The 27,727-nt window shown below is 37.0% G+C and overlaps 1 protein-coding gene across 2 annotated transcripts in view; it reads right to left on the reverse strand.

Annotated features, from left to right (window-relative positions):
* Positions 1 to 27,727, reverse strand: part of LOC135086846 (peptide transporter family 1-like) — a 79,244-nt gene that overhangs the window by 15,822 nt on the left and 35,695 nt on the right. For both annotated transcript variants that reach the window (XM_063981660.1, XM_063981661.1), the window contains exons 2-4: positions 2,649 to 2,727; positions 543 to 684; positions 312 to 398 (exon numbers count right to left, since the gene is read on the reverse strand). In XM_063981660.1, coding sequence (XP_063837730.1) covers positions 312 to 398; positions 543 to 684; positions 2,649 to 2,727 — 308 coding nt within the window. The remainder of the gene's footprint in view (positions 1 to 311; positions 399 to 542; positions 685 to 2,648; positions 2,728 to 27,727) is intronic.

Below are 27,727 nucleotides of genomic sequence, written 5' to 3' on the forward strand. Positions count from 1 at the left end.
CTATGTTCTTCTGATTGATTGACGAACGATTAACGAACTTGACCTTCATTGCTTAGTTTTTTATTGAAAGTCAAGCTGTAGATCGTGGCTACACAGGATTTGCAGCGGTGAGAACGAGGGGTGGGATAGTCCCTTAAGTGAAAGTTAAGGCCTTACATCAGTACGTATTAAAGTATATTAAGTACTAGTAGCTCTCTTCTAACTCTTAGGACCAGCTTTATAACAACATGAATTCTGATCTCATCTTGGAAGATTTAACTTTAGGTTAGCATACAAAATAAACTCAGTAACAAAAGCGTGTTATTACGCACATTTGAGGTAAGCTGACCGGAGGCATGGCCGCAAGAGAGATCAGCACGCTGCCCGCCGCGTACACCAAGGAGAGGTACAGGATCGTTCTGAAATTATACAATACAATTAAACTCGATTACCAAAAATTTAAAAAAATAACTACCTACTGTCTGTCTTTACAAGAAGGAATAGATCCATTGTCATTATCTATGTATGTATCCTGTTAGAAGAACAAATAAGTACGTATGTACCTGAATCGTCCCAACCATCCATCGGCGATCATGGCCCCGATGAGGGGGAAGAAGTAGGCGAACATGGTGAACGTGTGGTAGATGACTGTGGCGCCATTCGCCGTGAAGCCCAGCTTGTCTCGCAGGTACAGAGATAGGATTGCTAGAAATCAATAATATGTATACGTATAGTCCACGACACAAGAAACTGGCATTTTTTTCTGACAAATAAGGTAAAGCCGAATAGTAACTTGGAACCGAACTGTCCATGTGAAAAATTTCCACCAAAGCGACTCCACAACTAAGGAGAAATTAGGCTGCTCTACACTCCGATCCATTTTCATCGAAGCTGAGAGGAGAGAAGATGTGAAAATTATGAAATTATTAGACGATTATTCCAAACACATCTCTTGTCTCCTCCTATCATATTGTTACATTACATATTATTATGATGTATTTGCTTTGAATAAGATGAAACTACAAAAGTATGACGGATCGACTTTGTAAATTGAAAAGCACTCGCGAGTTAACTACACTTTAAGTAAACTTGGTCCTTTGTCAAGAAAGTTTTAGTTGCTTAAGTCCTGAGACGTTTAAACATTGATTAGGTAAGTTTTATCGCGGCGGATATAGTTAGTACTCGTAGTTGTTTAACTAACTCGATAATTATCTTCATAAAGCTAGAAGAAAGTGAAATTGCTCATAATTATGTTACATAAAATCGACTAATGAGAGCATTTGATAATTTTCATCAGCGTGGTTGGTCAAACCTACAGGTAGGTAAATTGGTCAGTTTGAATCATTCAATTACAGGTTCCGCATTCGATCACCTGAATAGACACACTAAAGGCAAAAACTAGTCCTTCTGTAGTTAACCAATTTGAACCTTGCCTCAAGTTAAAATAATACGGATGAAAAAACTGGTCCCAAGACTCCCAAGTGTGAATTTAGGGCCAACTTCAGAACAAAGATTCTTTTGGGGTTTCTTATAAAAAGATAATTCTATTGATCTATTATATGGCATTGAAGTAGAAGTGGTTATTAGGTATCGATGGCGAAATCGCGACACAAATTCATTCACTGATAACTAAAAACCTATTCGTTAAAGTGGGTCAGAAAATGCGTGACAACATGAAGTACTAGGACTTATTGCAAAAGCAACCTCTTATTTCTTGGTGTTAGAGTCGATAGTGATTGTTCATTTGTCTTGTTATGTCAGGTTATTTATTGCCTTTTGTTTAGCTATTTGTAGTTGTAGTTACAAATGAAATTGAACAATGATTTGTTGTGATGTTGATTCAGAAAACTGATTCATTATTGTCCTGAAGTGGGACTTTTTCTAGTTTGAAGTGATTGTTTTACGTAATATGGTGGATCATAATAACTTAGAATGTATTATGCACCCGTAATGATCACTTATAATAAAATTATTCTTAGCACATTATTAAGTAGGTGTAAAACAATAATGTACGCCACGAGGAGGACAGATACAGTTACCTGATACATAAATAAACTAGTTGTATAGTGTCTTACACTAGTGATTAAATAACTATGTATTTACATAATATCAGTTGTCGTTACACCTGACAGTAAAATATTTGAAGAATGTCATCATAATTATACCTTTTTCCTTAACTTATAGAAGTTCTGATGATAAATGATTTCATCATATAAGTATTTTTATAACAATATTACATAATAGTCTCCTAAACCCCTCGTGGTAACCATTTAGTTACCAAGCTTGTGTTAAGTGTGGTTTCGCCACAAAAGTCCAGTGGCAGCGGGGTTCAAACCCGCGCTCGTCGGATTACGAGTAGGTCATTCCGACACAGGTGTCGGAATGATACGAGTAGATACAAAAGCCCAACGGTGAAGGTCTTCACCGTTGGGCTTTTGTATCTACTCGTATAGACCCAATACATTGAACTGTCCCACGCGTAACATTGACAGAGGGGCGCCACCGTCAATACCGGATCGCTGGTTCCGATTTTTGCCATGTTCGAAACTATGTAGTTGAACGATGGTGGCGGCCCCCTGTCAATGAGTTTGGTGGGACAGTTCACTTCAGTGTAGGTTATCTATATCTCAATATTGATTGTACTAATTATAGATTTATTAAAGACTTACTTCGCATTCCATAGTATGAAAACCTTTCGCAGAACTCATTTGTGACTATAAACGCAACTGATCGCGGGTAGCGTAGTTTCTGAAAAGAGGAAATATAAATTGATTAAAAAAAATAAGCATCACCTACATTTTACTCGTATTATTTACTTATTTTAATCGTCTATTCATTTCTTATTAATTACATATTGATTTATTTTATCTTTATTTTCTTTATTAGGAAAACATATAGCTTATATTATAATACAAGTAGCTAAAAAATAAGTCTTACACAAGCCTAGGAGATTTCACTGATTCATTGATACGATATTTTGGTAAAATGATAATGCTAACTGCAATTTAATAACCGCTTTATAATAAAAATAAGTTAAATATCTGTACCCCCAGTGAAAAGGGATCTAAGTCGAAAATGGTGATTTTTGGGAAATCGCATTTGAAGTTAAAAAAAATCCTGCTTCGTCGCTATTAGAGATAACTGGGTGAAATATTTTTTAGGTGAAAGGTAATGTTAGATATGATTAGGTAGTATGCCAGTTTGGGAAATATAGCATGTGGTTTTTTCGTAATTAAATAAAAACCCACTTATATCACCATGCACGACAACTTTACATTCGTGTAAAGTGATGTAATGGGACATAAATCATTTTACACCACACTGAATTGACCACCCGCTAACAAGTGTAAAGTGATACATTTTACGCCATTTCTGTTGATAATTTTTTGTTTCTTCAATTTTAGAAAAAGTTGTAAAACAAACATAAGTAATTACACTATTAGGAATCATTATTTCAGGTTATTAAGGGTAAAATTAAATAGTCCAAAAATTTTTACTTATATCAATATACACCATTTTTGTGGTGAGAAAAAAAAAGTGTAAACTGATCTAACTAACATAATAGCGATCTAAGTATCCTAATAATTTTGTGTAAAGTGATATAAGTGGCGACTGTAAAGGAATAAGGCTAGAATTTGAGACTGAATTCTAATTATTTACTCCTTAAATGTTTATTCTGATCTGAAACTACTATTTTATTAATTATTACACCATATACCATGAATGATATCGGCCTAAATCACATACATTATCTCCTATTTTAAAGTAAGTATAGCTGAAGCAATTGTGTAGTAAAGACCAGAAACAACAATGGTTTCACATCAACTAATTAGACAGGAGACAGAGAAAAGTTTGTTTTCCACAATTACCCTATTAGGAATCAAACCCTGGACCAGAGATGGTGATGTCAAGCTATATTGATTGCCTTTTGGCTACAGAAGGATAAATAAAAGTTAAGTCATAAAATGCATTTGTTTTCTACAAAGAGGCTTTTAAAAAGCCCTTTAACACGTCCTAGTATGACTTGAACCCTACAATTATTTTGGGACATAAATGGGCCAGTGCTGAGAAGAAGCAGCGCAAGAAATTTAGCCACCCTTGTCAACCTCTTCTTAAATCATAAATAACTTGAAAAAATCAAACTGCCTACGGCGGGAATCTTCTTAAATCAATAGAGACATGAATTAACAATACATGTTATACTTGCGAGCTAAGCAGATAAAGTCCAGCAACACATGCCATTTACATAATTATTTACTTTATACATAGTATCCATTCATAAGGACTTTCGTAGTTAGTTTTGCAGGGCAATCGAATATTGCACTTAGCCTCTTGATTAGACCATTGTACGCTATTTGTAGTTTATCTTCTTATTCCAACCGCTCTAGATCTGGGGGGCCAGGTAGCAGCAGCCTATATAGGTCGCTACAGGCCTTCTGCAGCAACCCTGGTGATGGAGAATTTGAGCCTGTTGATCTGCTACGCTTGTGCACTCCTTATGCACGTGCTGCGGTTTTTCTTCTGCCTCCATGCATCTTCTGCACAGTAGGCTGTCTGTAACAGCTATATTGTGTAGGTGTTTGTTAACATACCTGTTATTACACTTAGGACCTTGCGGATGTTGTCCCTGTTTAGTCTTATGAGGCTGCGGGAGAACTTTTTCGATATATCCACAATCTGCATCTTTTGTTTGCCTACATCTTTCACAATCTTTCCATTCTGTGTGGTGTTATTTTTCTATTTTGGAGTGCAGCCAGGTCTTGATCTGTGCTTATGTTATCGGCATTATAATTGTTTCGGACCAAATACTGTCGTGTACGATCCCCTTCTGGCCAGTTCATCTGCTGCGTCGTTGCTCAAGGAGTTACTGTGCCCTTTGATCCACTTCAGGAGTGCAGGGTAACGCCATTTGCGTCTGCAATGACTTAAAAGCGCGTCATGGCATTCCAATATAAGTATAGTACTACATTATAGATAGTATATTAAGTTGCTTTGTATTGCTTGCACTATCTGAGATTATTTTTATATTCAGACCTCGGATGTCTATGGTTGCAACCGCCTGTGCTGCTCTGATTGTATTCTGCTTGGAAAATTGTATTGTGTTTATCTAGTGATGTTGATATTCTTAGTATATTTAGGTAATTCGAGAAGACACCAGCTCCCGTACCTTTTTGGGTTTTGGAGCCGTCAGTGTATATCCTAACTTCATTGATTCCAGAGCAATCTTGCGTTTCTGCTGTAAGCTGGATATTATATCTCCAGTCGAAGATGTGAACACAGGGAATTCTGTCGATGAGTGCCTCGGTGAGAGGTATTTCTTTTATTAGGGTTTTGTGCAGTATCGTGGAATGTCCTGTCTCCTTGTTTTGCTTCTATATGCCGTTCTTACCTTTAAGTCTTAGAGCGGCTGCTTGCGCTTCCTCCTGAATGAAGAGGTCTAAAGATCTAAGATTCAGAAGGTACTCAAGTGATGTCGATGGAGTGGTTCTCATACAACTAGTGCCCGCTATGCTTACTAGGCGTTGCAGGCTTTGGAGTTGTGATCTTGCTGTGGATAGTTGTGTTCTGTGCCACCACACAAGTGATCCATAATAATATTATGTGTAAGAGGGCCATATAACCGACGTGTAGAGCCAAAGTGTTAACTTTGGGTTGAGACCTCATCTACTACCAATGAGTCTCTTGCATTGATGGAATGCTATACAGGCCATTTTTATTTTGTTCTCGACATGACTCGCCCAGTTCAATTTGTTGTCAAAGGTGATGAGTTGTGTTTATAAAGATTTCTGGTAGTTGGAGCTATTGTAAATTCGATAATGCACTTATTAAGTACTTTTATTGACAACGTTAGGCACTATGAATTCAATTATGTTTTACTAGTAGATGTTCACCATTATTTATTAAAACTATTAACTAAAGTTCTTTGATTTATAAACTACGACATTATTTTTCCTTTAATCTGACGTTTGGGCTAAGTTGTATCATTTTACACCAAATAATTAACCAAATTATTAGTTGCGATTTTCAAATGTTTTTGATCTAAGTAACTTATAACATTTTCCACGTCATCTTATATTGTTAATCACAAATTCAATCTGAACAACTTCAATCGTGTAAAAAGTAGTAACACGAGTCATACCTCTTGACACAATAAAAAAGTGAAAGAAGCCTCCGGTACACTTTGTTAAAAGTAGGCATGTATCAATATACACGAAAGAAAGCCTTACTTGTATCATTTGGCACAAAATTATTTTCTTTTCTATACGTCGTAGAAACATACCGATTAGATACAAAAATAGCTAATTTCTCAGAGATTCACATTATGTTATAAAGTCAATTTTGATTTAAGTCGAGTTAGATCCCTTTTCACTGGGGGTACAGATATCTTCTGTCTTAGATAATAATAAAAGTGAGAAATTCAAAATCCATGGGACATTGTTCTATCGATACAGTGTCTAATTAAAAACAGTTAATAAAAACAACCGACATTAATTTACTACCCAATTATTTCATACTCGTACAGTTTCTTAAGTGTACTAGGTATACATTTTTAACAAAATAGTGAAGTAATTAACTTCCAATAACCTGTCTTTACATAATTGCCTTTTATTTAATTAGTGAACATTACTTCACATTACATTCGCTCAGCAAATACAATAACCTCCATATTTACGATCGAATTAAAATGAGATTCTGATTTGATCAGAGGTGAGTATACATAGATATAACGTTCTTGTGAATGGTACAACACTGGTAAAATGTAAGACTAAGGCCCAGAACAGACGGTGAAGCGCAACTGCAACGAAACTGCAACTTTGTGATGATTCGGATGAATGAAACTGAAACTGAAAGTTTCAAACTGGTCGCATCATGTGTGGTCTCTCAACGGACGCTATGGTAGAAACTAGCAGTTGCAGTTCGTTGCAGTTGCGTTTCACCGTCAGTTCTGGGCCTAAAGGTGAGTATAGACTAGAACATTTCTATGTACGAGTATTGTAACGTTTTTGCGAATGGTACAACACAGGTAAAATGTACGACTAAAGGTGAGTACAGACTAGAACATTTCTATGTAATGTAACGTTCTTGCGGATGGTACAGTACAGGTATTTTGTATTATGTTTGGTTAGTGACAGGGTGAAACACTAGACATTTCATAGAGCGGCTCGTTGTTCTGTTACAAGTAGGTAAATGCTCTAGTCTATACTCACCTTTACTATTAGTTTATAAATCCTGCTTGGTTTCGGACAGGACAATTAAAAGTTTTCATTTATTTGTCATGCAAAATGACTAAGGCTGAGTTGCACCATCTTACTTTAACTTCGACAAACGTCAAAAATCTGTCAAACTCCATACAAAAAGCACCGGTTAGTGTTATTCGGTTAAAATAAGGTGGTGCAACTCAGCCTAAATGAAGACTCCCGTTAGAGGGTCATAAAAGTCCTCAACGAATATTTTTTAAGAACGACTTGACGACAGAATTCCATAAATGGAGTTAAAAATTACCGAAATGAGGTTTTTGACCCCAAAATAACACGTTTTTGACCCCAAACGATAAAATATTTGGGTGCATTTCTTCCTATACGAGTTTATAGCTTTTACCTTAATAATGTATATGACAAGGTCTATACTCTTTCCCTAATTGGTAATAATAAATAAGGGTATTAAAATATTGGCGTACTTATCGACTTCTGGAGGATAAATTGGTTCTGAAAGTACGAGTAATATTAGTACTGTATTACATACAATTAATGTCAAAACTACCTACTAATTTTGATGTGATGTTTTATCTTATTTTTAATGAAGAATTTGCAAATATTTGCGACATTAGTTTTTATTGACAGTTCACAAGTAGATCGTAGGTTTTAATATTTCAATAAGGTTGTGTCAATACTAATGTGATAAATACTAAGATTCCATCTCCATGGTTTTCCTAATGACTAATGCCTATTCAAATCGCGTCTACAATTATTTGGTAACTAACGGCTTTTACTATTACTGAACTGCGGCCGAGACAGCAAAAGGGGTCAATGCGGGTTAACTGGCCCAGTCCCAATTATGGACTTAAATTCGGTTCGGCCCAGTCATGTCCAAAATTCCTCATAACCCGTGCGTTCGTCTGGTGGGTAAACTGGTAATAACCGGATCGCAATCTTTGTCCCAGCCGCGGAGCAATTACAGTCATTTGGTTTGGCAGCTTGATGATTTTAGACGGACCACCGCGGCACCGACGGCAAATTGATCGGTAGGTTACAGAGATGGGTATCACGCAATCCATTATGAAGATAAAATTGCGGAACTCATAAAGAAATCACAATTGATGCAAACTTTTATAATGTCGCACGGCATAGACTGCTTTTCTAATTAGGATAAATTATCATGCAGAGACACACACAGTCTTGCTGAATTTTAGTCCCCTGAATACAAAATGACACCTATAGGTAGGTACTTGATGTAGGTAAGTAATGCTGCCGAAAAAACATTGAAGAGACGCAATATTAACATAGGTAGGTAGTGTACGCACGTGTCGCACGTATTCAATAACACCATTTTACTTACAAACTTGTTCTTATAAATCATTACAATTCATAAAAAACATGTTAATAAAAACAAAAACTTTACCAATACAGTCGCTTTTGACAAATAATAAGCGTTTGCGGATGAAAATGGTCAAATAAAAAACTTTGCTGCATAAATGAATTCCGCAATGCAAGTAAAATGGCGTTGTTTGTGCGAACGACAGGTTTTACAATTTAAAGGGAATAATATATTTATAACACTGGTTTGGGTTTTGTTGAATAAATTGTCGAATGACGCAGGTGCAGTGATTGTCGGAGATTTGTATTCGATATCTACTTGCGTAAGGTCGGAAGGAGAGAGGCAAAGTTGGACGTTCTCCAGAAGGAATTGGACACCTCCTCTCAATACGAAGAACTTCTTCAAATGCGGAAAAGATTTGTTTGTTTCAGATTTGGTTAACATTAAGTACAGTTGCTAAGCCTAACATTTTCATTTAATAAAATATGTTGCAGGTTCCTGGACAGTTAGCTATCTCCTGGGACTACCTCACCACTCAACTTACCCTGGTTAGGTTTCAATTAAGCTATATATCCTGGATTTAGAGCAGTTGCAGTGTTCATTGTTCACGTTACTAGAAATGAGAACTCGATGGAGAGACTGGTAGTTCAGAGCCAGGTGGAAGGAAAGAGAGCACGCGGTTGATCGCCAACCCGCTGGATAGACGCCATTACAAAGGCTACTGAGTCCACCATGGTCCAGTGTACTCGCGACGCCTCTAACCTTCAAACTTCAGAAATGGAAGCACATAGCCACGAGAGCTACCCTCGGAGATGACATCGAACACGCCACCGTGTGCCTCGTCAGCGCAACCACAACCACTCTGACAAGAGTGCCCGACTAAGAAAGAAAGTGATGGGACTGTGATTTCATACATGTATTTCATGAAATGTATTTAATGAATTGCTTACTGCTTGTCAGGCAAGGAGTATATTTGCTTAAAAGAAAGCAGAGCATAAATTATGCACTTTTATAAATGTATATTAAAAAAATATTAGTTATTTTAAGCATTAATCGAATAAAAATATATCACTAATCGGAAATGACGGGTACCTAACTTTCCAGTCACGAATCAAATAAAAATATCTTGCCTTCTTCCTTTATATTTAAACCCAAGTTAAACACCAAAATAGGTAAAGCAATTAAAAATACAGTTAACAGAAAGATTAGGAAGTGGAATGGGGCCTTGACTGAGCGTACACGGCAATGCACCGTGCGTTTCAATGAGACAATTTGTTACGTCAGAATGAAAGTGGAATGCTAATCGCATACGCATTGCACTCTACGGTTGTTATCGACCGTGAAAACCAAGCGAAACATATTGTTCATGGTGATATAGCGGTGCTATGTTGTCCTGTTAACGCTACCTCACAAAAGTTTGGTGCTTAGCGCCTTCATACATTCTAAATCTAATAAAAATTGGTGGTCTGCGACTGCACAGGGAAGTGTCCACAATCCCAAAATTTTACGTAAAATGTTTTTGCTCGTAGACGTACTTGACGCGGAATTTGAGAGAGAAGGCGGAAGACTGCTAAGGGCCAAAACACGCTCAAGATCATCTCCTAAAATCTGTCATTTTCTAATTCTTCACATCTGCTAACTACATGTTCCTTCTAGGAAATGCTTTACTAAGATGACTAGAGTGCTCTAGGTTTACTTATGTTTAAACGTGGTTACTTTTGGTTAAGTCCTATTCTAATATAATGTAAGAAATAGGTACATTCTTTTTATTCTATAGAAACTGACCTTACAATTATTATGTTTTTATTTTATTATTATAAGTATTGAAGGTGCTACTAGTAGTTTGTTAGTAAAGACGTTGCGCGATCAATACCGTTTGAATTCTAACGTAGAAGATACCCTAAACTTAAGACCAATAGTGACTGCGGTTAATATTTTTCATTCATTTGGATAAACCTGTACTTTGTAAAAATTGCTTTTGGTGGTCACGAAACCACTTTGAGTCTAATGTAACATGTTTAAAACTAATCCAACGTGCTCTGGCAGTTCCGCCGATATAATGTGTGTTGGCCCTTCTGCCACTTGTGAAGGTCACCACTCGTTAGGGAAAACTTAAGACAGTATTTGTTTATCTTACATTTTGTTGTACGTCGCAGTAAGTACTTAAGTATTTATTCTCTTAACTGACTGCCAATCGCGTGATTCACGATGAATATAACGAGCGTTATTCAATGTTAAAGAGGTCTTTGTGCTCACTATTAGAATTAATGAAACCATGGTAGTTATCTGGCTACAACCATACTCGAGTAAAATGCAAATTAGCTTTACTACTCAGTACTTACTACTACTAATCCGTAACATTAAGGCCGGGTAGCAGAGAAAATGGCGAAAATGAGGTTTTCATTTTTCATTTTTGAGGTACTAAACAGTAAAATTAAAGGCTAAGATTTTTATTGGGCATAGTTGAGGATATTTTCTAGGGCTATTAACGGATGGAAACACGATTTGATGAAGTTGACTCGATAGAATAAATTCCCAAAGTTACCTCTATTCGTTTTCTATTTATGGTTTTATTTTTAAAATAAGCGATTTGAGATTCTAAATCTTATACTAAACTAAAGTTCAGAAATAACTTGAGGGCTTTTAACGGATGAAATTTTTATATTGCGTCTTATTTAGTTACTATGTTAAAAAATGTGGAAAAAATCGTCCATGACGGCTTGGACAATCTCAATCAGTCGCGCGGTGGCGCTTACGGAGGACGGACGCGTGTCAGTTTTTTGGCCGTGACAGTTCGCGATTTGTCAATATTTTTTTCAATGATGACTTTGATGAGTCACAGTATAATAATATCAGTGTTACTGGAGAAAGCTTAAATTTTTGATAATTAAAAATTATCAATTTTGTCTACCTATTGAAATTTAAATCGTTCGCATCCTTTTAAACGAAGACTCTACTCATGATACATAGTACATTCCTCAAATATGAGACAAAACCAATGAGTTAAAATTACATTTTAATAGTACCTACATACAATCGTCTTACACTCTTTAGAAGAGCACACTGACACAAATAAATAATAGCGACGTTTTACCTGAAAATAAAACGTTTATTAAACATACTTACCTTATTCGAAGCCTTTATAATGAGAGTAGTGTCTGTCTTTTCCTGTTTGAGTACTAGTTTTGACGTATAATCTGCCCACGTGACTTCCGCTCCGATCCCCCACCGCCTAAGCACGCCTCAATTAGCGACACTAGCGCCACCAACGGTAGCTCGAAACTAGGTTTCGATATTCTCGCCATTGTGTTTTATGACACCAGGTAGATTTAAAAAGTAGGCTTCGAATAAGGTAAGTATGTTTAATAAACGTTTTATTTTCAGGTAAAACGTCGCTATTAAACAGTACTGTACCGTTATTCGAAGCCTTTATAATGAGAGACGTGTCTATTATCTCCTGGTGGCGCTGTGTAATCGCCAATGTGATCAATTGAAGAATAAGACATTGATCAGTGAGAAATGTTATGAATTAGTTAGAACTTTAGCTTATCTGTCTACTGAGTGGTAATGTACTGTGTGTAGGTACATTATAATATTTTACAGAACGCAACCTGCATCTGCATCTCCGTAAATTCACGTCTAATGCATCGTTTATTAACAACTATGTAATAATGAACTATCGGTTACTTTACGTCATGTAAAAGGCGCAAAAGCTACGTCCACCCTCACTCACAGTATCAGACCGTTGGATGAATTTAATAAGCTTCGGTAGGAGTGAATAATTATTAGGTATGGATAAGAATATTCACTGGTACAGTTAAGGTCGCTTGCCGATAGCGGGCGTTTGATGATCTCCAACATTTCCCACATTTAGGTATCAGCTCAGATTTTAATATTTATAAACCTTTACAGGACCGTAGCCTAGGTGGACGGTGTAATGAATAGGTGACAATAGCTAGCCGGCTATGTATAGGTACGATACTTTTGTATTGCCTGAGTATTCCGCGTTATCGCTGTTCGCTAGGGATAGCGAAGTTTGAGTCGGAATTGATAAAATTTATAATAATACCCTAGTACAAACTTAGTAAACTTTGCGGTTTACAAACGTCGGTGCTGTGGTAAGACTGTGCGACCATTATCTTTAGGGCTAACAGTGATAACTTGTCAGCTAGATCAGCTTATTGACGGTTAGTCAACCAGCTTAATTCAGAGCAATCTTAATATGAAATTATGTATTATTGTAATTACAATTATGATAATAATGTTATAGGGCTGAACAAGAGTTTGTTTGCATCAACACAAAAACTATCTTTGTGTTGGAGTCCTTTAACCACGAATTCTATGTATAAAATCATAATAACATCATTCTACCACCAATAGTAGCGGAGCATCAATAAAAATGTTGCGAAAGCGGGAAAAGTTATGCAAACGAAGTCGCAAGCACAGCTAGAATTAAATGATAGTTTCGTAGCCGATCTAAACCTTATCAGGTTTCATCAAGGCCCTTAGGGTGGGCATCGGATTTAATTTCGAATGATTTATTTTCATCACCCTGAATGCCGTTGGACGATCGCTCATTTGCACGATGTAAAAATATTTATGTAATGATGTTTGTGTAACACTAAGTTTTATATCATCGCCAATGTCACTCATGATTCATTGAAGTGTACGTACATACCTAAGTTGCCAGTAGGTAGGTAAGTACTAATTTTTGTGACAATAGTCAGCAGAGACAAATTACTTTATTGACCTAGCGAGTCGGGTAGGTATTAGAATATTTCACGAGGCTGTTGTACTTAAAACAAGTTAACTCGTAAACAGTTGTGTGTGCCACAACATTTTGCTTGTGACTACCTTCGTTACAGTATAATAATTGATGGATTTAAATCACATCAAATACGAATTTTGTAAATTGTACTATGAAGGTAGGCGAAGGACTTTCGGCCCCAAGCAAAGAGCTTAAGAGTGCGGCACATTATCCAAAATTAATTCCAACCATGTTTATGTACTTCTGTGTGACCCTAAGGTCACAGTGATAATTGGAAAAATCAGAGTTAAATTACTTTCTTGGACTGAAGGTTTTGATTTATTCCCTTTAACTCCTCGTAAAAGTCGTTCATATTCATATGACAATTTTTATTGAACCACAGAGGTGCACAAAAGGTCGAATTAACAATATGACATGGTGTCATATGACATTAATAATAAATTATATTTATTTACTTAAATTAAGTAGACGAGACGTAGTCATTGACACTATAATAGGGCACACGGAAAGTTCAGTTAAGAGACTGAAGACTTGTGTGACTTTTGGTATGCAATCTTTTCTCCAACGAATGTAATGGCTTGTATAAATGAGAAAATAACAAATTGTAGTATGTAAACCTACGCGGTTTAATATAGGTATATTTAGTAAGTACGGTTTACTAAAGTCACTGTTTTCGTTGTACAGTGAAATTAAATTGCGAAATGCGTTACCATGCAGCGTGCCCAATTTGTTTTAAGCTCAGATAAGCTTTATACTTTTGGTTATTGTGGATCATAAGTATTTGGTATTGGGTGCCATGAGCGCCTCAAGTTGGCGGTTAAAATGCTCTTTGCCTCACGCAAATCATGAATTGTAGTGTTATAACATGAGAAGAGCCAATGCTTTAGGATTTGTAACGTTACGTGACTTGATCTGTATGTTTTTGGTAACCGAGACTCGGTTAGGCCATTTTGTATTTATGGAGTTCACCTTTTACTGTTACTAGTTTGTAAGACTGTTATTATTTTGTTTATTTATTTTATATAGGTAAGGACCGACTTCATTGTGTTTATTATCCAGACTTGTGTGCTTTTATTACAATAGGGGCATGGGTTATATCTGACCCCGAAGCAAGGATGGGCCCTGAGTTACCCCAGAATGAAGTCGTCCAATAGGTAAGGGCGCGAATGTCGCGACTCTTTCTGTGCGAATCAATTGCCGTCAGAACATTTGCATGAGTCTGTCGGTGTACTATAGGTATGTATAGCAGACAAATACTTATTTTAGTATTCAGTACTTTGTGGTACCCGCCAAGCGTCTATGAATGTATACCTTATTTAAAAGACTATCAGGTCAATAGTTGTAACTTTACTATGCAGAGGCTGCATAAAGGCTTAAGTTTATTTAATTTCTCCAGGCGTTAACTGTTCGGTACCAAAAATTCAGGGCGCATAGCTGCGGCCCCGATTAATTAACATCCTTCAAAATTCTGAAGGTTTAGGGCGATGCCCTTGTATCATCTCGGCAGTAATGAAATAAGCCAAACTGACACGAATCGAGTAATTTTTGCGTAATCTAATCTCATGATCTCTGTCTCCACCTTTTACCCATGGCAGGTCTTAAATAGCTTACTTTTGTCATGAAATAAAGTATTTTAATTAGGGTTCCATAACACTTGAAAATTATGAGGATTTGGGGCGATGCCCTTATGTCCTCCCGGCAACATTACTTTAATTTTGCCGTGCTAAATAGAATTTCAGACCCTTTTATAGTTATGCGGATTTAGGGCGAAGCCCTCATGTCTACTCGGCAACTTTACTTATTTTCGTTTGCCGTGGAATAAGGCGTTTGGGTTCTATAACTCTTCAAAAATTATGAGGATTTAGGACGATGCCCTCATGTCTTTGAACCGCAAATACAAACGAGCGAGGTTGCTTGGCTCGAAATGTAATGATTTGAGTCCGATTCTCCTTGGGTAATCTCCTATCCCAGAGGGATGAGGGATAACATGAGAGTTTAGAGCGATGCCCTAAGATCTCTCGACGTAAATAAAAATGAGCGAGGTTGCTCGGCTCGAAATGTAGTGATTTGAGTCCGGTTCTCTTTGGGTAATCTCCTATCCCAGTGGGATGAGGGATAACATGAGAGTTTAGAGCGATGCCCTAAAACCTCTCGACGTAAATAAAAATGAGCGAGGTTGCTCGGCTCGAAATGTAATGATTTGAGTCCGGTTCTCTTTGGGTAATCTCCTATCCCAGTGGGATGAGGGATAACATGAGAGTTTAGAGCGATGCCCTAAAACCTCTCGACGTAAATAAAAATGAGCGAGGTTGCTCGGCTCGAAATGTAATGATTTGAGTCCGATTCTCTTTGGGTAATCTCCTATCCCAGTGGGATGAGGGATAACAAGAGGGTTTGGACCAATGCCTTACTAAGACCTCTCGACGTAAATAAAAATGAGCGGCGTTGCCTGGCTCAATATGAGACTCCTTGAGTGTTTGAGTTTTCTCCTATCCCGGTGGGATGAGGGAGAAAAGGTTCTGGCTCCTGGTTTTTCCCTGTTTGCTCCAAGAGAACTTACCCTCGCTACAGGATTATGCTGCTGCGTTTTGGTTACACTGCCATCTAGCTTGCCGAGTAGCCAGTTTGAGTTTTCCACTGTAGGTATTTAGCATAAGGCGAAATCTCAGATCGATCTGCGGAGCAGAGTTGCGATCGTATTGCTGCCGAAAAATTTTCCAGACGCCGCTAGCATCAAATAAACTGCGTATCAGGCTGAATAGACGATGTTCATCCTTCACCGTTTATTACACAGACTCACTGCTTATCTACACACAGTAACAGCATAGCGTTTTCCTGAAATCATAGTTTAAGAAAACCACAAAGGTATTATTATACCTACGTACCGTATCCTAATAGGACAAACTGCACACTTCACTCTTGGGTTATAAGCCATGCGTTAGACTTCCATAATGGCGGTAGAATAGGTACGTCGGTACGCTACCCTACCTAGTGGAAGTTTTCATACTTTCCCCGGATGCATATTGATAAAGGTAGTTTACCGTTTATTTATTTTGTTGATTTATAAATCAACACAATCCGTCCGATGGAATTCGTATGTCTGAAATGGTATTGGTAAGTTGGTACTTACAGCTTATTGTAGCAAGCAATCACATCTTGCGACTATCACATTACACCACACCATCCTTTGATTTGACCTCTACGCCAACTCTTGCTCCTCTTCTGCACGTGGACATAATATTTCCTCTTTCCTTTTGAAAATAAAGACATCTAACGGAAAACCCTTAGGAACAAACACAGCTAAAAAGGAGTGTTATACCGTTAGGAATGAACATTGCTAAAAAGGAATATTAGTTTTAAAACACATCTAACGAAAACCGTTAGGCACAAACATTGCTAAAAAGGAATGTTAGTTTTAAAACACATCTAACGGAACACGCCGTCAGGTACGAACATTGCTAAGAAGAAAAGTTAGCTTAAAACATATCTAACGAAAAACCGTTAGAAACAAACATTGCTAAAAAGTAATGTTACTTTTAAAACACGTCTAACGGAATACCGTTAGGTACAAGTATTACTAGAGAAGAAAGATAATTATTTAAAATTACACTGAGTTAGATTGAATGCAATCTACCTCCGAACGGTAACACCGTTGTAAAAATAAATTACACTGCGAAATAAGTAATCACAGTAATTTTTATAAGTTTTCAGCCAGTACATAATAATTTAGAAGTACTTACATTATGATGGTAATATTTTACCTGAATCACGTCACGACTAGTACCTGTGAGATGAGTCGCGAACTAGCGGAGCTAATTCTACGACCGTCTCGAACGGGAACTAAAACACCAAAGGCGAGAATATCGAAACCTAGTTTCGAGCTACCGTTGGTGGCGCTAGTGTCGCTAATTGAGGCGTGCTTAGGCGGTGGGGGATCGGAGCGGAAGTCACGTGGGCAGATTATACGTCAAAACTAGTACTCAAACAGGAAAAGACAGACACTACTCTCATTATAAAGGCTTCGAATAACGGTACAGTACTGTTTAATAAAAAATACTGTCTAAGGTCTGTAGCTAAAGGTCTAAGCTGTAAGATAGAAGAATCTTCTAGCCAAAAAGATGGCAGATGCAGCAGATGTCAACGGATTTAAAACTGGAGTTCATATGACTCCTTTTAGACTTGAGTCTCTAGAGCGTCCCTTCCTCCACCATGCGTAAGAATTTTCACAAAAATACTGTCTAAGGTCTGTAGCTAAGGGTCTAAGCTGCAAGTTAGAAGAATCTTCTAGCCAAAACGATGGCAGATGCAGCAGATGTCAACGAATTTAAAACTGGAGTTCATGTGACTCCTTGTAGACTTGAGTGTCTAGAGCGTCCCTTCCTCCACCATGCGTAAGAATTTTCACAAAAATACTGTCTAAGGTCTGTAGCTAAAGGTCTACGCTGCAAGATGGAAGAATCTTCTAACCAAAAAGATGGCAGATGCAGCAGATGTCAACGGATTTAAAACTGGAGTTCATTATGACTCCTTGTATACTTGAGTCTCTAGAGCGTCCCTTCCTCCACCATGCGTAAGAATGTTTCAAAAATACTGTCTAAGGTCTGTAGCTAAAGGTCTAAGCTGCAAGATAGAAGAATCTTCTAGCCAAAAAGATGGCAGATGCAGCAGATGTCAACGGATTTAAAACTTGGAGTTCATGTGACTCCTTCTAGACTTGAGTCTCTAGAGCGTCCCTTCCTCCACCATGCGTAAAAGTTTTCCAAAAATACTGTCTGAGGTCTGTAATAAAAGTCTAAACTGCAAGATAGAAGAATCTTTTAGCCAAAAACATGGCAGATGCAGCATATATCAACGGATTTAAGACTGGACTGGCACCACCTTGCAATGTCATCTCTCATTGTTATCTGTAATGTAAATTGTTTTTAAAATGTATTTAAAAAATAAAATGTTCGTTTTATTATTTCAATAATCTGACCTCTCAACTCAACTACACTACACAAACACCTTTGTTCGCAACTGTACTGACGAAACCTCGATATTATACCGTTCATTTAAGATGGCAAGCTTTTTGCTGCGGTAATGCACTCCAGGTAACCGTGTGTGATGCTTATTGCTCATAGTGATTTTCGATACAGAGCCCCGTACATACGTTATACATAAATTATGGAAAGAAAACACCCAGACCAATACAAACAAATATGTATGCAATTTTAGTATGATATTTTTATTTATTATTAAACAAAAAGACTGAACAAACAAATATGTATGCAATTTTAGTATGATATTTTTATTTATTAATAAACAAAAAGACTGAACAAAATTGATGCGTGTACTGATTAATGTAATTAACCACATGCAAAGCTTTGTGAATTGCAACAACTATAATTTATTATCCAAGCTCTAAATAATCGCTACTACGAGTAACTGATCATAAAATGTTTTTCCAATCGCTCAAGCTCCCGAGGATCTACCGATAGGTCGGGTGACGTAATCTTGAAATTCTTTTAGCCGGCGCGGAACTTCCGGAAGGTCGGGTGACGCCACGCCTCTTTGAACCGTGTTTACTTTGGCAGTTATATTCTATATTTATTCGATTCTAAAATATACGTATTCCCAAAAATTTTGAAAGTTGTTTTAATTTGTATGACTTGGATATGATTTGTATTAGAAAGTGCTGTGAGTGTGACGCTTGAACGGAAGGAAGTCAACCTAACCTAACCAACTGCGTATTTCTAAACTGCGTATTTCTATACTGTGTAGCCGCGAGAGCTCTTTGGCGCGCTGTCTTCGGCGAAGTATTGCGCGCGCAGATTTTGACAGCGCGAAATACCTACTTTAGCAGAAATACCAAGCCTTAATGTACGAGTATCATGCTAGATTAATTATTGTAATATAGTTATTTATACAGGGTGACTGGTAATTAGTGGCGGAGCCGTTAAGGGAAGGTAGTCTAGGGTTATTCTGACAGATATCATTATGAGACCTACCGTCTTTATTTAACCATTTCCAGGATATTCCTACTTAAAGAGTGTAACCAAAAATTTTCAAATAGTATCCTAAAAAAATTGATTTTGGCCTACTTTTACAAAGATAACTCTAAATAAGTAATATTAATTGTTAAATCTTCGTAACTGTCATTGTTTCATGCAAAAACTGCTAAACAAAAACTTATAAGGACGGTCACGTCGGTCACCCTGTATTAGAGGTGGGCGCCACGCCGGCGCGCCGCCGCCGCCGCGAATTTTTCCACGCCGCCGCCGCCGACGACCAGCAGTCGGCGCGCCGATACTGATACTGTACCAACTATTTGCAATTTATTCCTCTCCTATTCTACTTTCTGGATTTGTGTTTCGAACGCAGAAGAACGCACAATGTGAACATAATGCCGAGAATATACTAATAAATTGATTGAATAACTTAATTCTAACTGTATTACGGCAACGCACCTGTAACGCCCCTGGGACTGCGGGTGTCTATGGGCGACGCGGCGACGGTAATCACTTACCATCAGGTGATCCGTCTGCTCGTTTGCCTCCTGTTTGTTTCAAGTTGCTGCTTGGTCTAACTAAATAATTGATTACGAGAGGCGCCGGTCCCTCTTGCTGTCAAGAAAAAAATCGCCGTCGTCATCAGGCAGACAACCCACACTGTTGGACTATACTTTAAGTGAATCACTCACACAGAGATTGGCAAATATGTCTCGGAATGCGGATGGGAACCACAACCTATCTAAGGCAACAAAGTACCACCCTCAAAGTGTTCTCCGTCTATTCGGTCCGGTAATACATGAGTACGAACTGACAAGAAAAATCTCTTTGCTTGACCTTTGCTACAAGACAAGCCGGTTTGTTTAAACCCATTGACACGGATAATCCAAAAAATCCACAATTCAATCCAAAAAATAAGTTCAAGCATTGGACTTGATCCGAAACTTGCAGCTATGCCTGCCTTTGATTCCTACTGATGATGATGATTCATCGGACCGATTTCGGCCATGGCGACCACTTCAACTTAGCTGTCTTGGCGGCGCTGGTGCACCCGAAGATGGCTTACATAGCCGATCTTCGCGGCAAACTCCTCGCACATTGAGAGTATCTGAGCACCCCGCCAACATAATTATAGTGAATGACGGCAGATGGCCGGGATTTACATCATCGCGTCTCGCGTCGAGTTCAGTTGTGCGCTGCTCCTCGAAACTCGCGGACTCGCCTCTTTACAAACTTCCGCCATTCCAGGCGCTGTGCTGCCAAACCTTCCTATTGTGATTTGAGAGGGACCATTTTGCATTTTTTCATATGCTTATTTTTTCACTTACCATCAGGTGATCCATCTGCTCGTTTGCCTCCTGTCACATAAAAAAAAATGCTGCTTCTGGTCATCTTTGTACCTGAATTCCGCTTACCCTCCTCAAATTCAAAGTAGAAGATAAATTCTTATTACGCTAAGATAGTACGAAAGACGCAGGAGAACTAAATGACTGTCATAGCCCGCAGAATCGCTAAAATCAAGTGGCAGTAGGCGGGGCACATAGCTCGTAGAGCTGATAGCCGCTGGGGCAGGAAAGTTCTTGAGTGGCGACTACGAGCTAGAAGACGTAGTGTGGGCAGGCCTCCCACTAGGTGGACCGATCTTTGTGGAAATCCTTGGGGGAGGCCTTTGTCCATCAGTGGACGTCTTTCAGCTAAAACGAACGAACGCTAAGAGAGATGGCTAAGCTAAAGAAATAGCCAAAATAGACCCTCGTAAAGTATTTGATCTGATCAACATGAACTCCATGGTCTTGAAATGATCCATAAGACTGGCAAGTCGCCTAACGAATTCTCCTCCTATCGCTCAATTAATCTGATATTTGTATTGTTAAAATTATGGAAAAGGATCATTCTTGCTCGTTTATTCCCTTGCCTAAGTATGACCCCATGTAAATAGTATATTATTTATATACCCGACCATAAATTTTATCAGAAACCATACCAACCATAATCAGTACAATGTTTGGAAAAGAAAGAATCCTGTACGGCTGCTTTCGCTGCGGCTTCAGCTGGGTTTAGCATAAAGGACTACTCTATGAAATTTAAAAAGTACCTTCCAGCACACTTCTACTAGCTGCTGATGGAGTCTTATCTCAGTGACAGACAGTTTTAAATCAAACTGCTTGACAACATCTTCTCTTTTTAGCTGCAGAGCTGGAGTACCCCAGGAGTCTATACTTGGTCCGGTACTCTATAACATTTAATGGTAAAGTAGCCCAGACACCAGAAAGCTGCAGCCTTCCTCAAATGTAACTGTGTTCTTAAAGCGACTAGACTGTTGCAAAGTCAGCTAAATGCTACTAATGCTTGGCTGACCAAGTGGCGCATGCATGTAAGCAAGCCCCGAAATCTCACCATATTATCATTTAAGACGGGAAATTTATCCTCCGCCCAATCTAGTCCTCGACACATTACTGCAATCAACCTGCATTAAAAACCTGGACCGTAGGATGACATGGAAAGACCATAAATATAAATAAAACAGATTTGAACATAATATTCGACCGACAGTCAGCTAATCCAACATTAACTATGTGCCTCCAAAGAGCTCAAAAATACATGTTAAGGGTACTTTTATCGGCACATTGGTACGATCGCCTTTAGGAAATACACGAGAACCTGAGTCCTGATCTCAGCCAAGCCCGCTATTCAAATATCAAAGTATCTATGATCAAGAGAGCTGATTTACTAGGGTAAAACACTGCTTCAGTGACTCTACCGTGTCAAACCTCAACCAACTGCAAATTACCTGATTAGTCTTGACGACAGATACTAAAAAGCAGATTTAAAAAAAAAACCTAATGAATAAAGGTCAAACAAGGTCACGCCGCCGACGCCGCCGCCGCCGAAGTCAAAAAGTCGGCGCGCCGCCGCCGGCCAATTGTATATCGGCGCCCACCTCCTGTATGTATTTAAAATACATAAATAACATTTCTATGATAATTGAATCGAATGTTACTCGTATAAGTATAATATGTATGAGTATATAAGCATAGCTGGGCACCGTTAATCAAATAGTTAACTTCGTTAATCGTTAAACCGTTAATAAAAAAATTAACTTCGTTAAACGTTAAAACGTTACATTTCACAAGATTTAACGCAAGTTAACGTTAATCGTTAATCCGTTAACACGTCATGATAATAAAACGAAAAAAATAATTGTATGCAAGGTTCAAATAATTTCGAAAGCTTGTATCGCGCATGGAATTTATTCCTCTTTTTCAGGGTTCCGTAGTCCTGACAAGGAACCCTTATAGTTTCGATATGTCTGTCTGTCTGTCTATCTGCCCGAGGTTTTGCTTGGAAACTATTGGCACTAAGGAGCTGTAATTTTGTTGAGATATGTATATTAATCACGCCGACAAAACGGTAGAATAAAATTTGGAAAAAAATATTTTTTAGGGTAGCTCCCCTTCATGTAGTGGGGATGAATTTATTTTTCATCTTCGACCCCATCGTGTGGGGTATCGTTAGATAGGTCTTTAAAAATGGCTTAGGGGTTCCTCAGACTTTTTTCCATTTAGGGATCTGTTTGCAAATTATTAAAGTTTAAAGTGCCAATTTTTGTTCAAGTAGGGCGTCCCCCCCCCCCCCCCTCTCTAAAAACTAAACTGTTGGCTTGAAAAATCTGGAAAAATTCTTGATAATACTGCTATTCATGAACTTTCAAGGAAAACTATAGCGGTTAAGATACATCAATTAGTTTGAGAGTAATAGTCATTTAACTCATGTATTACTAAATTTCTTAACTAGTGAAAATTCCTTAGAAGAAAATATGAAAAGTGACTGTAGATGAAGTAATTGCTTGCTTCTGAAATATACTGTGGTAACGACGGACCACTACGGAACCCTACACTGCGCGTGGCACGACACGCTAATTATTATAAATTTTATTTTACACTTTTTAGTAGTATCTCAATCTCAGAGCCTTGGTTCAATTACAATACAATTTAGCACCAAAGTGCTCGAAAAGAAATCCAGCAAACCCAAACTCGATAAGTTTCCACACCGTTTCGTTTAGGAATTCCTATGGCCACCTCCTGACTCCATCATCAGGACCCTGGACATCATCTAGTACTAAAGTGTTCGAAAAGACAAATCCAACGAACCCAAATTCGATGCAATGCCGCCATTTCATTTAGGAATTCCAATGGCCACCTCATGACTCCATCATCAGACCAGCTCAATGATGGTACCATAACATTGCATTGTCATCGTACTTACATAAGTATACCAAATTTCAGCTCAATCGGTTGTAGGAAAACTGGTCTTAAATTCAGTTGCAAGAGTTGTCCCACACATACTTGGTAACAAGTGTCGTTAGTGATCTGGTTAGAAAAACTGTTGTTTTGGGTTCTGGAAGTTCTGAAAGCCCGAATGTACTTGTCAGAACGCGTTTTTCAGCGTGTTTTCGGTAAATAGTAGGTACTGGATTAACGATTAACGAACTTAGGATAATTTAACGGAAGTTAACGAGTCCGTTAACATTTTTTAAAGTTAACTTAAAAGTTAATCCGTTAATAGAAATGTTAACTTCGTTAATTAACGATTAACGGATTAACGAGTTAATGCCCAGCTATGTATACAGTGTGAGTCACGTTAAAGTGTACATATGAAAATATATGAAACTAGACCTATTTTTATCGATAAAAAAGAGGTCAAAAAATTTTTGAGATTTTTTTTTAATTTTTTAAAGAATTTTTTTTCTTCTAATTACTTATTGTAAAGAAAACGTAATAACTTTTAAACTAAGCGGTAAATCCTGATAAAATAAAAACAGTAATAATGCTAAATAACAGGCGATACTAAAAAAATACATGAAATACTTAGAAAATGCCAACAAATAATAAAAAATGATACTTTTTGAAAAAAAACTGCTTAAAAATTCGTATTTTTTTGGTTATTTGATAAATTTCTCCAAAAAATGCCCCTATAACAGGTGGTTTTTATTACATTTTATTATTCTCTATCGTATTACTTTTGTAAAACCAAAAATCGCATGTCTCTATCTCTATCACAACGTTTGCAATGATCGTTTGAACTAAGCCTCTCCGGGCGCGCCATTCAACGCTTCGTTAACAACGAAACTGAAAGTGACTCTAGATTTGTAATTTTGATAAAGACAAGTTAGATTTTAAATAAAAACAAAAGATTTCGAAGTAAAATAAGCATTTGAGTTAAAATTAAAATTGTCTCTACCTGTAGCGGAGAAAAATGTGGTGGCAGGCCTTTGTTCAAACGATCATAGCAAATGTTGTGATAGGGATAGAGACATGCGATTTTTAGTTTTACAAAAGTAATACGATAGAGAATAATAAAAAGTAATTAAAACCATCTGTTATAGGGGCATTTTTTGGAGAAATTTATCAAATAACCAAATAAATACGAATTTTTAAGCAGATTTTTTTCAAAAAGTATCATTTTTTATTATTTGTTGGCATTTTTTGTGTATTTTATGTATTGTTTTAGTATTGCCTGTTATTTAGCATTATTACTGTTTTTATTTTATCAGGATATACCGCTTAGTTTAAAAGTTATTACGTTTTCTTTACAATAAGTAATTGGAAGAAAAAAAATTCTAAAAAAAATTAAAAAAAAATCTCAAAATTTTTTTGACCTCTTTTTTGTCGATAAAAATAGGTCTAGTTTCATCTATTTTCATATGTACACTTTAACGTGACTCACACTGTATAAGTATGAACTTCATGATCATACATTTACTAAAGTGATTACTAGCATTTTAAGTACATAAATGATCATTTAAAATTTGCAGTGCGTTGAGCATGTTCTTACAGCTCAAGTCGTTGCCAACGTGCACTAGAGTGGTCTTGAAAAAGAAATAAAATATGCACAGTGCAAACAATGATATCATGATGTCCTACATACTAAAATAGCTTAGAGTAAAACTAAAGACAATGCTTGGGATTTTAAGACTATTAAACATAAGCCAATAAATCCCTGTGATCTTATGTTATAATATGATAATAAAAAAACTTTTATTGGTTTGCTTCTCTGCAATTACACTTTATTAGGTGTACCTATACTAATTTCTATTCATATATTTGGCTCTTCATTTTTAGACACTTTTTTTACACACTTATCTACAAAAATACTTCTAAACCTAAATTGTAAACTGTTTGTATACTTACCTATTACAAAGAAATAAATAAATAATTGCCACTTTTTAACTAAACCTCTTTTTACATAGTGCATGAAAGAAAATTTAAACTATTGAAATAAGGCCGTGATAAATAAATAATATAATATTATGATAATTTACCAGACGCTCTTTTGTTTACGAGTGCAATGTACAGGCGTTCAAATTAATTTAACAGTACCACATAATATTATTTTTCATGTAAAATCCATTACTGATACCAGTAAGGTTCAAGAACAGTGTAAGGTGCAAAAACATCTGTTTTATGTCATTCTAGAGTGAGTCAAGCACTATAAGTTAGTACCTACCTATTTTGCTTGCGTTTTTACCTTTTTAAAACGTTGTCGAAAAGGGTCTTGGATATCTAAGGTCTATGTTCTACGATAACCCTAGAGTTATCCTGGTTTAGGCTTCAGTCGTTATTATTTAAATGTACCTACTGACTATGCGTTTTTAGTTTCAAAATTGCCTTATGTACCTACTACATTTAATATGCCTTACTGTTTAGCGGTACATCAAGCTAAATATTATAATGCAGCCATATTCCAGCATAATATTCAATTTAAATACATAACTAATTAAATTACCTAGCAAATAGAATTAAGATCAAACGGGTCTGAGAAACAAAACAAAAAATCATCAGATCGCCAAATGATCTTTTTTGGGCTGTTTTTATTTCATGTCGCAAGAAGACTAATGAGGACCGAGGCTAAGGTCATAAACCATACTGCCTACCCTACTTGTCCCGCTACATAATAGATTTACGTGTTTATAATCAATGGCGAAAGGCATTTGTACATAAAAGGTTAAATGTCAATGACCGAAAGAGGCTTTGTGTTTCAATTGAAGGCTTAATTTTAAAGCATTAAAATTCGAATTCGTACACTACTGCACAAACTTTATAGGTATTTGCATAAAAAGCACGATATCGCAAGTGAATTGGAATTTTACTATTTCAAAATTAATGTGACCTATTGAAAAAAGTACGGTGTCTCCTCTAAGAAATCTGTTTATAGCTAAATATAGACATATACAGAATAGACATGTTTATAGCTAAAAAATTCTAGATGTTTACATTCGAAGATTGTCTAAACTAATTTAGATAATTAACAACAACGACTTGTAACAGTTTTTCGATTTAGGCGACACCGAGTGTGTCAAGGAGACCCTGCGAAACGCGACTGAAGGTGACTGGCAAGTAGGCAGGTAAGATAGACTCGTAGTCATAATTTATCCTCGCTGCATTTAGAGAATTCAGACAATATTTTCGGTTACTGACATTTAATTGATAATGTTATCACACTAATATTATAAAGGCGAAAGTTTGTGAGTGTGTATGTTTGTTACTTCTTCACGTCTAAACGGCTGGAGCGATTTTAATAAAATGTTGTATGGAGTTAACTGACACCCTGAATTAACACAGGCTACGTTTTACCGCAGGTAATGCAGCGGGGCACAGTTAGTTAATTCTGTATGTTATTAATTAAAATATAACATGTTTTGTATTCTCTTGTGGATTCTAGGTGTATGTGTTAAAACAGCGAAATAGTGTGTGATGTGTGATGTCAACAGGCGCTACTTCCCCAAACAGTTGTCACTCCAAACTCGCTAGAGGTAGGTAGTGTCCATATTGATTTCAAAATTTAAACCTTATCGAATATTATAAATCCCAGCCAAGATAAACAGTTTCAAATCATCTAAATCTCTAAATCAAAATTTATCTAAACACGTCTGTGTTTGCCAGGCGACAGCTCAGATATTATGCGTACAAAACATAGTGTAGTCAAATAGAAACCCAACAAACATACAGAATCACTTTCGCATTTAAGAGCGGAAAGAATATTTCGCAAAGTAAAGATATGACGCAAGTAGGTTACTTCAGATTCAGAGAAAAAACCTATGAATTTAGGAATCGCATTGTTTGTTAATAAGTAAAAACAAAATATAAATATAAGTCATCTGAATGCACATGTCCGTCGGTTTGTCACTGTCCGATATGCAGTCATTTATTCTATTTTGGTATATTATATTCATCTATTCATCTCCACCTGCTTAATGTTAATCTTTTAAAACTATGTAGTTGTTATTATAATAATGTTTTTGTAACATAAATGAAAAACAAATGTTATATTTTGTTACGTATATTTCCAAAATTACGGCAGCCAATTATGGAATAATTAATTTCAGGGAAAACAGAATGTGTAGGTACTAGGTAGGTATTTATTTAGTATTTGGACACAAAGACAGGCCAGAATAATT

This window comes from Ostrinia nubilalis, chromosome Z, assembly GCF_963855985.1.
Source record: "Ostrinia nubilalis chromosome Z, ilOstNubi1.1, whole genome shotgun sequence".
Lineage (NCBI taxonomy): Eukaryota > Metazoa > Arthropoda > Insecta > Lepidoptera > Crambidae > Ostrinia > Ostrinia nubilalis.